General features: G+C 34.7%; 1 protein-coding gene across 2 annotated transcripts in view; it reads left to right on the top strand.

Annotated features, from left to right (window-relative positions):
- CRHR2 (corticotropin releasing hormone receptor 2) overlaps nt 1-14,979 on the top strand; it is a 544,351-nt gene that overhangs the window by 344,857 nt on the left and 184,515 nt on the right. For both annotated transcript variants that reach the window (XM_073677250.1, XM_073677249.1), the window contains one exon: nt 2,072-2,178. In XM_073677250.1, coding sequence (XP_073533351.1) covers nt 2,072-2,178 — 107 coding nt within the window. The remainder of the gene's footprint in view (nt 1-2,071; nt 2,179-14,979) is intronic.

A 14,979-nucleotide genomic window follows, 5' to 3' on the forward strand; every position in this document is an offset into this window, starting at 1 on the left:
TGTATACAGCGACTGCACCAGCAGAATAGTGAGTGCTGCTCTGGGGTATAATACAGGATGTAACTCAGAATCAGTAATGTAATGTATGTACGCAGTGACTGCACCAGCAGAATAGTGAGTGCTGCTCTGGAGTATAATACAGGATGTAACTCAGGATCAGTAATGTAATGTATGTACACAGTGACTGCACCAGCAGAATAGTGAGTGCTGCTCTGGAGTATAATACAGGAGGCAACTCAGGATCAGTAATGTAATGTATGTACAAGGTGACTGCACCAGCAGAATAGTGAGTGCAGCTCTGGGGTATAATACAGGATGCAACTCAGAATCTGTAATGTAATGTTTGTATGCAGTGACTGCACCAGCAGAATAGTGAGTGCAGCTCTGGAGTATAATACAGGAGGTAACTCAGGATCAGTACAGGATCAGTAATGTAATGTATGTACACAGTGACTGCACCAGCAGAATAGTTAGTGCAGCTCTGGAGTATAATACAGGATGTAACTCAGGATCAGTACAGGATAAGTAATGTAATGTCTGTGCACAGTGACTGCACCAGCAGAATAGTGAGTGCAGCTCTGGAGTATAATACAGGATGTAACTCAGGATCAGTACAGGATCAGTAATGTAATGTATGTACACAGTGACTGCACCAGCAGAATAGTGAGTGCAGCTCTGGGGTATAATACAGGATGTAACTCAGGATCAGTAATGTAATGTATATACACAGTGACTGCACCAGCAGAATAGTGAGTGCCGCTCTGGAGTATAATACAGGATATAACTCAGGATCAGTAATGTAATGTATGTACACAGTGACTCCACCAGCAGAATAGTGAGTGCAGCTCTGGAGTATAATACAGGATATAACTCAGGATCAGTAATGTAATGTATCTACACGGTGACTGCACCAGCAGAACAGTGAGTGCAGCTCTGGAGTATAATACAGGATGTAACTCAGGATCAGTAATGTATGTACACAGTGACTGCACCAGCAGAATAGTGAGTGCAGCTCTGGAGTATAATACAGGATATAACTCAGGATCAGTAATGTAATGTATGTACACAGTGACTGCACCAGCAGAATAGTGAGTGCCGCTCTGGAGTATAATACAGGATATAACTCAGGATCAGTAATGTAATGTATGTACACAGTGACTCCACCAGCAGAATAGTGAGTGCAGCTCTGGAGTATAATACAGGATATAACTCAGGATCAGTAATGTAATGTATGTGCACAGTGACTGCACCAGCAGAACAGTGAGTGCAGCTCTGGAGTATAATACAGGATGTAACTCAGGATCAGTAATGTATGTACACAGTGACTGCACCAGCAGAATAGTGAGTGCAGCTCTGGAGTATAATACAGGATGTAACTCAGGATCAGTAATGTAATGTATGTACACAGTGACTCCACCAGCAGAATAGTGAGTGCAGCTCTGGAGTATAATACAGGATATAACTCAGGATCAGTAATGTAATGTATGTACACAGTGACTGCACCAGCAGAACAGTGAGTGCAGCTCTGGAGTATAATACAGGATGTAACTCAGGATCAGTAATGTATGTACACAGTGACTGCACCAGCAGAATAGTGAGTGCAGCTCTGGAGTATAATGCAGGATGTAACTCAGGATCAGTAATGTAATGTATGTATACAGTGACTGCACCAGCAGAATAGTGAGTGCAGCTCTGGAGTATAATGCAGGATGTAACTCAGGATCAGTAATCTAATGTATGTACACAGTGACTGCACCAGCAGAATAGTGAGTGCAGCTCTGGAGTATAATACAGCCTGTAACTGGAACCAAACAGAACCGAGACTTTAGAGCTGTGCTCCTCTTGGCACCTGTGTTGGGTAGTAATGGGCTCCACTACGTTGCACCCTGTGGTTCTATTGATAATTTCACAGTAAATAGTCACAATGCCAACAGATATCAGTCATCCCAAAATAACCTGTATCTATGATGAGATTATCCTCAGGCAGGGATTATAATTACTGCTCCCTAAACTGATTACTTGTCCTGCACTGAGGAGTCTCAGCCTAATATAATCATGTTCTTGTCTCCAGCGGAAGTACGACCTGCATTACAAGATCGCCCTGATTATAAACTACCTGGGACACTGCATCTCCGTCCTGGCGCTGGTCATCGCCTTCCTGCTCTTCTTGTGCTTAAGGTAAGTTTCTTAATGATATGGAAGAACTTGGTCATCAGCCGGGAGATGAGCAAATAATGTGTCTGGAGCAATTAATGGGAAATAGTCGGGGACAGGAATGGACTGAGAATCATCTGGGCCTCCGAGCATTTTAGGTCATGACCTTACACCTGACCTTGTGCTTAGATTTCACCAGGTTACTGAACTTAGTTACCTTAAAGGGAATCTCTCAGGACGATTTTACTATTGAAACTAGTGCCACGGTTGTGTAGGTCTTGGTATAACAATAAAAACGATACCTGTTTTGTAGCAATAGGTTGTGCCAGTGCTGAGAAATCAAGATTTATATTCACATGCAAATCAGCCTAGACGTTCATTGGGGGTGTGTCAGTACACTCCAACTGCATAGACACGCCCCTAGTGCCCACACGCCCCTCTCCTGGTTGGTATGTGACTTTAAAGCTTGATTTCTCAGCATTGGCACATCCGATTAATACAATACAGGCATCATTTTTATTGCTCTAATGGGATCTATATAGTCGTACCACTAGTTTTTGCAGTAAATTTGTCCCTTTAAAGTGAAATTACGCTTTTTAGAAACTTTTCACATGTTATACAGATATGTCAAAAGTTTTCATCGGTGGTCTAGGTGTTGAGACCCCCACCGATCACTAGAATGTAGGAGCAGAGGTTGCTGGACCACCACCAATCAAAACGTCTGAAATGTCTCATTGACATAACGAGAGTTTTCTTGCAGTACGGTTAAACGTTAGGCAGTTGATCGCCGGGACATTTATTTCCCACTCTTGTCTAGGAGCATTTTCGTTTTTTGTCACACGGGCATTTTTAAGAGCTATAAAAAAAAATTAATATTCGGTTATTCAAAAAAATATTTCCGGTACTTCTTTTTTTTCATGATACATGAGGTCTAATGTTTATGTCTTTATTTATTTTTAATTTTTTATTTTTTTTGACAATATCAGGGAAAATGTAAATGAAAAATAAGAAATACTTGACTGGTTTTCACATTTTTCTATTTTTTTTTTTTTTTTTTTAAAGACCACAAAGGGCCACGAAAATACGTTGTAACTTGTGTTGCCCTGTCTGTTACAAATATTTTTGTATTTTGGACATACAGTACAGACCAAAAGTTTGGACACACCTCATTTAAAGATTTTTTCTGTATTTTCATGACTATGAAAATTGTACATTCACACTGAAGGCATCAAAACTATGAATTACCACATGTGGAATTATATACTTAACAAAAAAGTGTGAAACAACTGAAAATATGTCTTATATTCTAGGTTCTTCAAAGTAGCCACCTTTTGTTTTGATGACTGCTTTGCACACTCTTGGCATTCTCTTGATGAGCTTCAAGAGGTAGTCACCGGAAATGGTCTTCCAACAATCTTGAAGGAGTTCCCAGAGATGCTTAGCACTTGTTGGCCCTTTTGCCTTCACTCTGCGGTCCAGCTCACCCCAAACCATCTCGATTGGGTTCAGGTCTGGTGACTGTGGAGGCCAGGTCATCTGGCGTAGCCCCCCATCACTCTTCCTCTTGGTCAAATAGCCCTTACACAGCCTGGAGGTGTGTTTGGGGTCATTGTCCTGTTGAAAAATTGATGATGGTCCAACTAAATGCAAACCGGATGGAATAGCATGCTGCTGCAAGATGCTGTGGTAGCCATGCTTGTTCAGTATGCCTTCAATTTTGAATAAATCCCCAACAGTGTCACCAGCAAAGCCCCCCCACACCATCACACCTCCTCCTCCATGCTTCACGGTGGGAACCAGGCATGTAGAGTCCATCCGTTCACCTTTTCTGCGTCGCACAAAGACACGGTGGTTGGAACCAAAGATCTCAAATTTGGACTCATCAGACCAAAGCACAGATTTCCACTGGTCTAATGTCCATTCCTTGTGTTCTTCAGCCCAATCAAGTCTCTTCTGCTTGTTGCCTGTCCTTAGCAGTGGTTTCCTAGCAGCTATTTTACCATGAAGGCCTGCTGCACAAAGTCTCCTCTTAACAGTTGTTGTAGAGATGTGTCTGCTGCTAGAACTCTGTGTGGCATTGACCTGGTCTCTAATCTGAGCTGCTGTTAACCTGCGATTTCTGAGGCTGGTGACTCGGATAAACTTATCCTCAGAAGCAGAGGTGACTCTTGGTCTTCCTTTCCTGGGGCGGTCCTCATGTGAGCCAGTTTCTTTGTAGCGCTTGATGGTTTTTGCAACTGCACTTGGGGACACTTTCAAAGTTTGCCCAATTTTTCGGACTGACTGACCTTCATTTCTTAAAGTAATGATGGCCACTCGTTTTTCTTTACTTAGCTGCTTTTTTCTTGCCATAATACAAATTCTAACAGTCTATTCACTAGGACTATCAGCTGTGTATCCACCAGACTTCTGCACAACACAACTGATGGTCCCAGCCCCATTTATAAGGCAAGAAATCCCACTTATTAAACCTGACAGGGCACAGCTGTGAAGTGAAAACCATTTCCGGTGACCACCTCTTGAAGCTCATCAAGAGAATGCCAAGAGTATGCAAAGCAATCATCAAAGCAAAAGGTGGCTACTTTGAAGAACCTAGAATATAAGACATATTTTCAGTTGTTTCACACTTTTTTGTTAAGTATATAATTCCACATGTGTTAATTCATAGTTTTGATGCCATCAGTGTGAATGTACAATTTTCATAGTAATGAAAATACAGAAAAATCTTTAAATGAGAAGGTGTGTCCAAACTTTTGGTCTGTACTGTATGTGTTTTTTTCTTGGGGTGGAAATAGAAAAAACGGTTTGGACTAAAGATGGCTTTCTACTTTTTTGTTTTATTTTATCTATTTATTTATTCTTTCTTTCTCTATATCTTTCTCTTTTTTCCCTTCCTCCTTCTTTCTTGCTTCATTCCTTCCTTATTACTCTTTTTCCTTCCTTCCTTCCTTCCTCCCTTTCCTTCTTTCTTTTCACTTATTTTCCTTTCTTCCTTTCTCTCTCTTTCTCTCTATGTAGTTCTTTCTTTTTTCCTTTCTTATTTTCTTTCTTACTTTCTCACTTTCTTAATTTCTTTCTTTCTTCCTTCTTACCCCCACACTTCATTCCTTCCTTCTTGCTCTTTCCTTTTCCTTCCTTCCTCCCTTATCTTCTTTCTTTCAACTTATTTTCCTTTCTCTCTTTCTTTCTCTCTGTCTTTGTCTATCTTTCTCTTTCTTTTATTCTTTCTTTCCTTCATTTTCTTTCTTTCTCCCTTCCTTGCTTTCTTTCTCTCTTACTTCTTTTCTTTCTTAATTTTCTTTCTTTCTTTCTCCCTCCCTGATTTCTTCTTACTCTGTCTTTTCCTTTTCGTCCTCCCTTTCCTTCTTTCTTTTTACCTATTTTCCTTTCTCTCTCTCTTTCTTTGTTTCTCTCTTTGTTTTTCTTCCTTCCTTTCCTCATTCTTTCTCTTTCTTTCTCACTTTCTCTCTCAATTTCCTTCTTTCTCTCCCTCCCTTCCTTTCTTTCTCTCTCTCTTACTTCCTTTCTTAAATCCTTAGTTTCTCCCTCCTTCCTTCCTTATTGATTCCTTCCTTTCCTCCCTTCTTTTTACTTATTTTCCTTTCTTCTTTTCTCTCTATGTCTTTCTTTCTTTCTTCTCTCCCCACAGCCACATCCTCATAAAGTCATAAAACAGTGTTAGAACATTTCGAGCATTTCACATATAATACCTTTTGATAACTGCTGACTTTTCGCTGTGACTGCGGCTGGGGTATGAGCCATCTGCCTGGACCCCAGCGCTGATCGGGGTCTGCTGAGACCAGGCAGCTTTTCCAGACCCCCGCCGGTTCATCTATATATACAGTGAAAATATAAAGTGATCAGGAAGTCAGAGGTCAAACAGCAAAATAGGATTTTCAAGAAAAATCATTCAATTACAGAAATTGGGTGAAGGTAAGGAGGGTTGGGCTCTCACGAATTATGCAGGAACTTATTTTAAATACTCTTGTTTTTACTATTCTAATGTTCTGATTTCATTTTTTTGACATATACAAATATCATGTGTTCATTTATTTTCAATGTGTATTGGCTGTTGCAGTCACAATTTTGCTGGTAAACTTTTTTTTAACGACGACCTCTTTGAAACCCAGTAAAGTGGAGAAGAAGGTGCAAATAAGCATCAGAAATAACGACTCACGAGCGAAGATCAAATGTAGTTTTCAATCTTCTTTATCTCAAAAGAAACACAAAAAATACACGGACAAGTAACAGAAGAGGGTAACACATCAGCGTAGTACGATTACAAGACGGCTGACTGTAAGGATCAAAGAGACTTGTGATGTCAGGAAAACTAGAAAACTAGAGATAAAAAATGTCAGATCCGGGCAGAACAAACTGCAGAAAAAAGAAAACACATAGGATGGGAATGTTCTAAACTTTTATAATTCCATACGTGTAAAAAAATGTTGGTATTTAAGAATATAACTGCTATAATACTGCTCCTATATCCAAGAATATTACTACTATAATACTGCCCCCTATGTACAAGAATATAACTACTATAATACTGCCCCCTATGTACAAGAATATAATTACTATAATACTGCCCCCTATGTACAAGAATATAACTACTATAATACTACCCCTATATACAAGAATATAACTACTATAATACTGCTCCTATGTACAAGAATATAACTACTATAACACTGCCCCCTATGTACATGAATATAACTACTATAATACTGCCCCTTTGTACAAGAATATAGCTACTATAATACGGCTCCTATGTACAAGAATATAACTACTATAATACTGCCCCTATGTACAAGAATATAACTACTATAATACTGCCCCTATGTACAAGAATATAACTACTATAATACTGCCCCTATGTACAAGAATATATCTACTATAATACTGCCGCTATGTACAAGAATATAATTACTACAATACTGCCCCTATGTACAAGAATATATCTACTATAATACTGCCCCTATGTACAAGAATATAATTACTATAATACTGCTCCTATGTACAAGAATATATCTACTATAATACTGCTCCTATGTGCAAGAATATAATTACTATAACACTGTTCCTATGTACAAGAATATAACGACTATAATACTGCTCCTATGTACAAGAATATAACTACTATAATACTGCTCCTGTGTACAAGAATATAACTACTATAATACTGCTCCTATGTACAAGAATATAACTACTATAATACTGCTTCTATGTACAAGAATATAACTACTATAATACTGCTCCTATGTACAAGAATATAACTACTATAATACTGCTCCTATGTACAAGAATATAACTACTGTAATACTGCTCCTATGTACAAGAAAATAACTACTATAATACTGCTCCTATGTACAAGAATATATCTACTATAATACTGCCCCTATGTACAAGAATATAACTACTATAATACTGCCTCCTATGTACAAGAATATATCTATTATAATACTGCCTCCTATGTACAAGAATATAACTACTATAATACTGCCTCCTATGTACAAGAATATAACTACTATAATACTGCTCCCTATGTACAAGAATGTATCTACTATAATACTGCTCCTGTGTACAAGAATATATCTACTATGATACTGCCTCCTATGTACAAGAATATAACTACTATAATACTGCCTCCTATGTACAAGAATATAACTACTATAATACTGCCCCCTATGTACAAGAATATATCTACTATAATACTGCCTCTATGTACAAGAATATAACTACTATAATACTGCCTGCTATGTACAAGAATATAATTACTATAATACTGCCCCTATGTACAAGAATATAACTACTATAATCCTGCCTCCTATGTACAAGAATATAACTACTATAATACTGCCCCCTATGTACAAGAATATATCTACTATAATACTGCCCCTATGTACAAGAATATAACTACTATAATACTGCCTCCCATGTACAAGAATATAACTACTATAATACTGCCTCCTATGTACAAGAATATAACTACTATAATACTGCCTCATATGTACAAGAATATATCTACTATAATACTGCCCCTATGTACAAGAATATAACTACTATAATACTGCCTCCTATGTACAAGAATATATCTACTATAATACTGCCTCCTATGTACAAGAATATAACTACTATAATACTGCCCCCTATGTACAGGAAGATAACTACTATAATACTGCCTCCTATGTACAAGAATATATCTACTATAATACTGCTCCTATGTACAAGAATATATCTACTATAATACTGCCTCCTATGTACAAGAATATAACTACTATAATACTGCCTCCTATGTGCAAGAATATAACTACTATAATACTGCCTCCTATGTACAAGAATATATCTACTATAATACTGCCCCTATGTACAAGAATATAACTACTATAATACTGCCCATATGTACAAGAATATAACTACTATAATACTGCCTCCTATGTACAAGAATATATTTACTATAATACTGCCCCTATGTACAAGAATATAACTACTATAATACTGCCTCCTATGTACAAGAATATATCTACTATAATACTGCGCCTATGTACAAGAATATAACTACTATAATACTGCCTCCTATGTACAAGAATATAACTACTATAATACTGCCTCCTATGTACAATAATATATCTACTATAATACTGCCCCTATGTATAAGAATATAAATACTATAATACTGCCCCCTATGTACAAGAATATATCTACTATAATACTGCCCCCTATGTACAGGAATATAACTACTATAATACTGCCCCCTATGTACAGGAATATAACTACTATAATACTGCCCCTATGTACAATAATATAAATACTATAATACTACCCCTATGTACAAGAATATAATTGCTATAATACTGCCCCTATGTACAAGAATATAACTACTATAATACTGCCCCTATGTACAAGAATATAATTGCTATAATACTGCCCCTATGTACAAGAATATAAATACTGTAATACTGCACTTTATGTACAAGAATGTAAATACTATAATACTGCCCCTATATACAAGAATATAACTTCTATAATACTGCTCCTATGTACAAGAATATAACTACTATAATACGTCCTCTATATACAAGAATATAGCTACTATAATACTGCCACTATGTAGAAGAATATAATTACTATAATACTGCCCCTATGCACAAGAATATAATTACTATAATACTGCCCCCTATGTACAAGAATATAACTACTACAATACTGCTCCTATGTACAAGAATATAACTACTATAATACTGCCACCTATGTACAACAGTATAACTACTATAATACTGCCTCTATGTACAAGAATATAACTACTATAATACTGCTCCTTTGTACAAGAATATAACTACTATAATATTGCCTCCTATGTACAAGAATATAACTACTATAATACTGCTCCTATGTACAACAATATAACTACTATAATACTGCTCCCTATGTACAAGAATAGAACTACTATAATACTGCTCCCTATGTACAAGAATATAACTACTATAATACTGCTCCCTATGTACAAGAATATAACTACTATAATACTACCCCTATGTACAAGAATATAACTACTATAATACTGCCCCTATGTACAAGAATATAACTACTATAATACTGCCCCCTATGTACAAGAATATATCTACTATAATACTGCCTCCATGTACAAGAATATAACTACTATAATACTGCTCCTATGTACAACAATATAACTACTATAATACTGCCCCTATATACAAGAATAGAACTACTATAATACTGCTCCCTATGTACAAGAATATAACTACTATAATACTGCTCCCTATGTACAAGAATATAACTACTATAATACTGCTTCTATGTACAAGAATATAACTACTATAATACTGCCCCCTATGTACAAGAATATATCTACTATAATACTGCCTCTATGTACAAGAATATGACTACTATAATACTGCTTCTATGTACAAGAATAGAACTACTATAATACTGCTCCTATGTACAACAATATAACTACTATAATACTGCTCCTATGTACAAGAATATAACTACTATAATACTGCCCTATGTACAAGAATATAACTACTATAATACTGCTTCTATGTACAAGAATATAACTACTATAATACTGCCCCCTATGTACAAGAATATATCTACTATAATACTACTTCCTATGTACAAGAATATAATTACTATAATACTGCTCCCTATGCACAAGAATATAATTACTATAATACTGCCCCCTATGTACAAGAATATAACTAATACAATACTGCTCCTATGTACAAGAATATAACTACTATAATACTGCCCTATGTACAAGAATATAACTACTATAATACTGCTTCTATGTACAAGAATATAACTACTATAATACTGCCCCTTATGTACAAGAATATATCTACTATAATACTGCTTCCTATGTACAAGAATATAATTACTATAATACTGCCCCTATGCACAAGAATATAATTACTATAATACTGCCCCCTATGTACAAGAATATAACTACTACAATACTGCTCCTATGTACAAGAATATAACTACTATAATACTGCCCCCTATGTACACCAGTATAACTACTATAATACTGCCTCTATGTACAAGAATATAACTACTATAATACTGCTCCTTTGTACAAGAATGTAACTACTATAATACTGCCTCCTATGTACAAGAATATAACTACTATAATACTGCTCCTATGTACAACAATATAACTACTATAATACTGCCCCTATGTACAAGAATAGAACTACTATAATACTGCTCCCTATGTACAAGAATATAACTACTATAATACTGCTCCCTATGTACAAGAATATAACTACTATAATACTGCTTCTATGTACAAGAATATAACTACTATAATACTGCCCCTATGTACAAGAATATAACTACTATAATACTGCCCCCTATGTACAAGAATATATCTACTATAATACTGCCTCCATGTACAAGAATATAACTACTATAATACTGCTCCTTTGTACAAGAATATAACTACTATAATACTGCCTCCTATGTACAAGAATATAACTACTATAATACTGCTCCTATGTACAACAATATAACTACTATAATACTGCCCCTATGTACAAGAATAGAACTACTATAATACTGCTCCCTATGTACAAGAATATAACTACTATAATACTGCTCCCTATGCACAAGAATATAACTACTATAATACTGCTTCTATGTACAAGAATATAACTACTATAATACTGCCCCTATGTACAAGAATATAACTACTATAATACTGCCCCCTATGTACAAGAATATATCTACTATAATACTGCCTCCATGTACAAGAATATAACTACTATAATACTGCTACTATGTACAACAATATAACTACTATAATACTGCCCCTATGTACAAGAATAGAACTACTATAATACTGCTCCCTATGTACAAGAATATAACTACTATAATACTGCTCCCTATGTACAAGAATATAACTACTATAATACTGCTTCTATGTACAAGAATATAACTACTATAATACTGCCCACTATGTACAAGAATATATCTACTATAATACTGCCTCTATGTACAAGAATATAACTACTATAATACTGCTCCTATGTACAAGAATATAACTACTATAATACTGCTCCCTATGTACAAGAATATAACTACTATAATACTGCTTCTATGTACAAGAATATAACTACTATAATACTGCCCCCTATGTACAAGAATATATCTACTATAATACTGCCTCTATGTACAAGAATATGACTACTATCATACTGCTCCGTTGTACAAGAATATAACTACTATAATACTGCTTCTATGTACAAGAATAGAACTACTATAATACTGCTCCTATGTACAACAATATAACTACTAAAATACTGCTCCTATGTACAAGAATATAACTACTATAATACTGCCCTATGTACAAGAATATAACTACTATAATACTGCTTCTATGTACAAGAATATAACTACTATAATACTGCCCCCTATGTACAAGAATATATCTACTATAATACTGCTTCCTATGTACAAGAATATAATTACTATAATACTGCTCCCTATGCACAAGAATATAATTACTATAATACTGTCCCCTATGTACAAGAATATAACTACTACAATACTGCTCCTATGTACAAGAATATAACTACTATAATACTGCCCTATGTACAAGAATATAACTACTATAATACTGCTTCTATGTACAAGAATATAACTACTATAATACTGCCCCCTATGTACAAGAATATATCTACTATAATACTGCTTCCTATGTACAAGAATATAATTACTATAATACTGCCCCTATGCACAAGAATATAATTACTATAATACTGCCCCCTATGTACAAGAATATAAGTACTACAATACTGCTCCTATGTACAAGAATATAACTACTATAATACTGCCCCCTATGTACAACAGTATAACTACTATAATACTGCCTCTATGTACAAGAATATAACTACTATAATACTGCTCCTTTGTACAAGAATGTAACTACTATAATACTGCCTCTATGTACAAGAATATAACTACTATAATACTGCTCCTTTGTACAAGAATATAACTACTATAATACTGCTTCTATGTACAAGAATAGAACTACTATAATACTGCTCCTATGTACAACAATATAACTACTATAATACTGCTCCTATGTACAACAATATAACTACTAGAATACTGCCCTATGTACAAAAATATAACTACTATAATACTGCTCCTATGTACAACAATATAACTACTATAATACTGCCCCTATGTACAAGAATAGAACTACTATAATACTGCTCCCTATGTACAAGAATATAACTACTATAATACTGCTCCTTTGTACAAGAATATAACTACTATAATACTGCTTCTATGTACAAGAATAGAACTACTATAATACTGCTCCTATGTAAAACAATATAACTACTATAATACTGCTCCTATGTACAAGAATATAACTACTAGAATACTGCCCTATGTACAAGAATATAACTACTATAATACTGCTTCTATGTACAAGAATATAACTACTATAATACTGCCCCCTATGTACAAGAATATATCTACTATAATACTGCTTCCTATGTACAGGAATAGACTACTATAATACTGCCTCTATGTACAAGAATATAACTACTATAATATTGCTCCTTTGTACAAGAATATAACTACTATAATACTGCCTCCTATGTACAAGAATATAACTACTATAATACTGCTCCTATGTACAACAATATAACTACTATAATACTGCCCCTATGTACAAGAATAGAACTACTATAATACTGCTCCCTATGTACAAGAATATAACTACTATAATACTGCTCCCTATGTACAAGAATATAACTACTATAATACTGCTTCTATGTACAAGAATATAACTACTATAATACTGCCCCTATGTACAAGAATATAACTACTATAATACTGCCCCCTATGTACAAGAATATATCTACTATAATACTGCCTCCATGTACAAGAATATAACTACTATAATACTGCTCCTATGTACAACAATATAACTACTATAATACTGCCCCTATGTACAAGAATAGAACTACTATAATACTGCTCCCTATGTACAAGAATATAACTACTATAATACTGCTCCCTATGTACAAGAATATAACTACTATAATACTGCTTCTATGTACAAGAATATAACTACTATAATACTGCCCCCTATGTACAAGAATATATCTACTATAATACTGCCTCTATGTACAAGAATATAACTACTATAATACTGCTCCTTTGTACAAGAATATAACTACTATAATACTGCCCCCTATGTACAAGAATATATCTACTATAATACTGCCTCTATGTACAAGAATATGACTACTATAATACTGCTCCGTTGTACAAGAATATAACTACTATAATACTGCTTCTATGTACAAGAATAGAACTACTATAATAATGCTCCTATGTACAACAATATAACTACTGAAATACTGCTCCTATGTACAAGAATATAACTACTATAATACTGCCCTATGTACAAGAATATAACTACTATAATACTGCTTCTACGTACAAGAATATAACTACTATAATACTGCCCCTATGTACAAGAATATATCTACTATAATACTGCTTCCTATGTACAAGACTATAATTACTATAATACTGCTCCCTATGCACAAGAATATAATTACTATAATACTGCCCCCTATGTACAAGAATATAACTACTACAATACTGCTCCTATGTACAAGAATATAACTACTATAATACTGCCCTATGTACAAGAATATAACTACTATAATACTGCTTCTATGTACAAGAATATAAGTACTATAATACTGCCCCCTATGTACAAGAATATATCTACTATAATACTGCTTCCTATGTATAAGAATATAATTACTATAATACTGCCCCTATGCACAAGAATATAATTACTATAATACTGCCCCCTATGTACAAGAATATAACTACTACAATACTGCTCCTATGTACAAGAATATAACTACTATAATACTGCCCCCTATGTACAACAGTATAACTACTATAATACTGCCTCTATGTACAAGAATATAACTACTATAATACTGCTCCTTTGTACAAGAATGTAACTACTATAATACTGCCTCCTATGTACAAGAATATAACTACTATAATACTGCTCCTATGTACAACAATATAACTACTATAATACTGCCCCTATGTACAAGAATAGAACTACTATAATACTGCTCCCTATGTACAAGAATATAACTACTATAATACTGCTCCCTATGTACAAGAATATAACTACTATAATACTGCTTCTATGTACAAGAATATAACTACTATAATACTGCCCCTATGTGCAAGAATATAACTACTATAATACTGCCCCCTATGTACAAGAATATATCTTCTATAATACTGCCT

The sequence above is a fragment of the Phyllobates terribilis genome, unplaced genomic scaffold (assembly GCF_046119375.1).
Source record: "Phyllobates terribilis strain yellow unplaced genomic scaffold, ASM4611937v1 Scaffold_4__5_contigs__length_816908805, whole genome shotgun sequence".
Classification (NCBI taxonomy): domain Eukaryota; kingdom Metazoa; phylum Chordata; class Amphibia; order Anura; family Dendrobatidae; genus Phyllobates; species Phyllobates terribilis.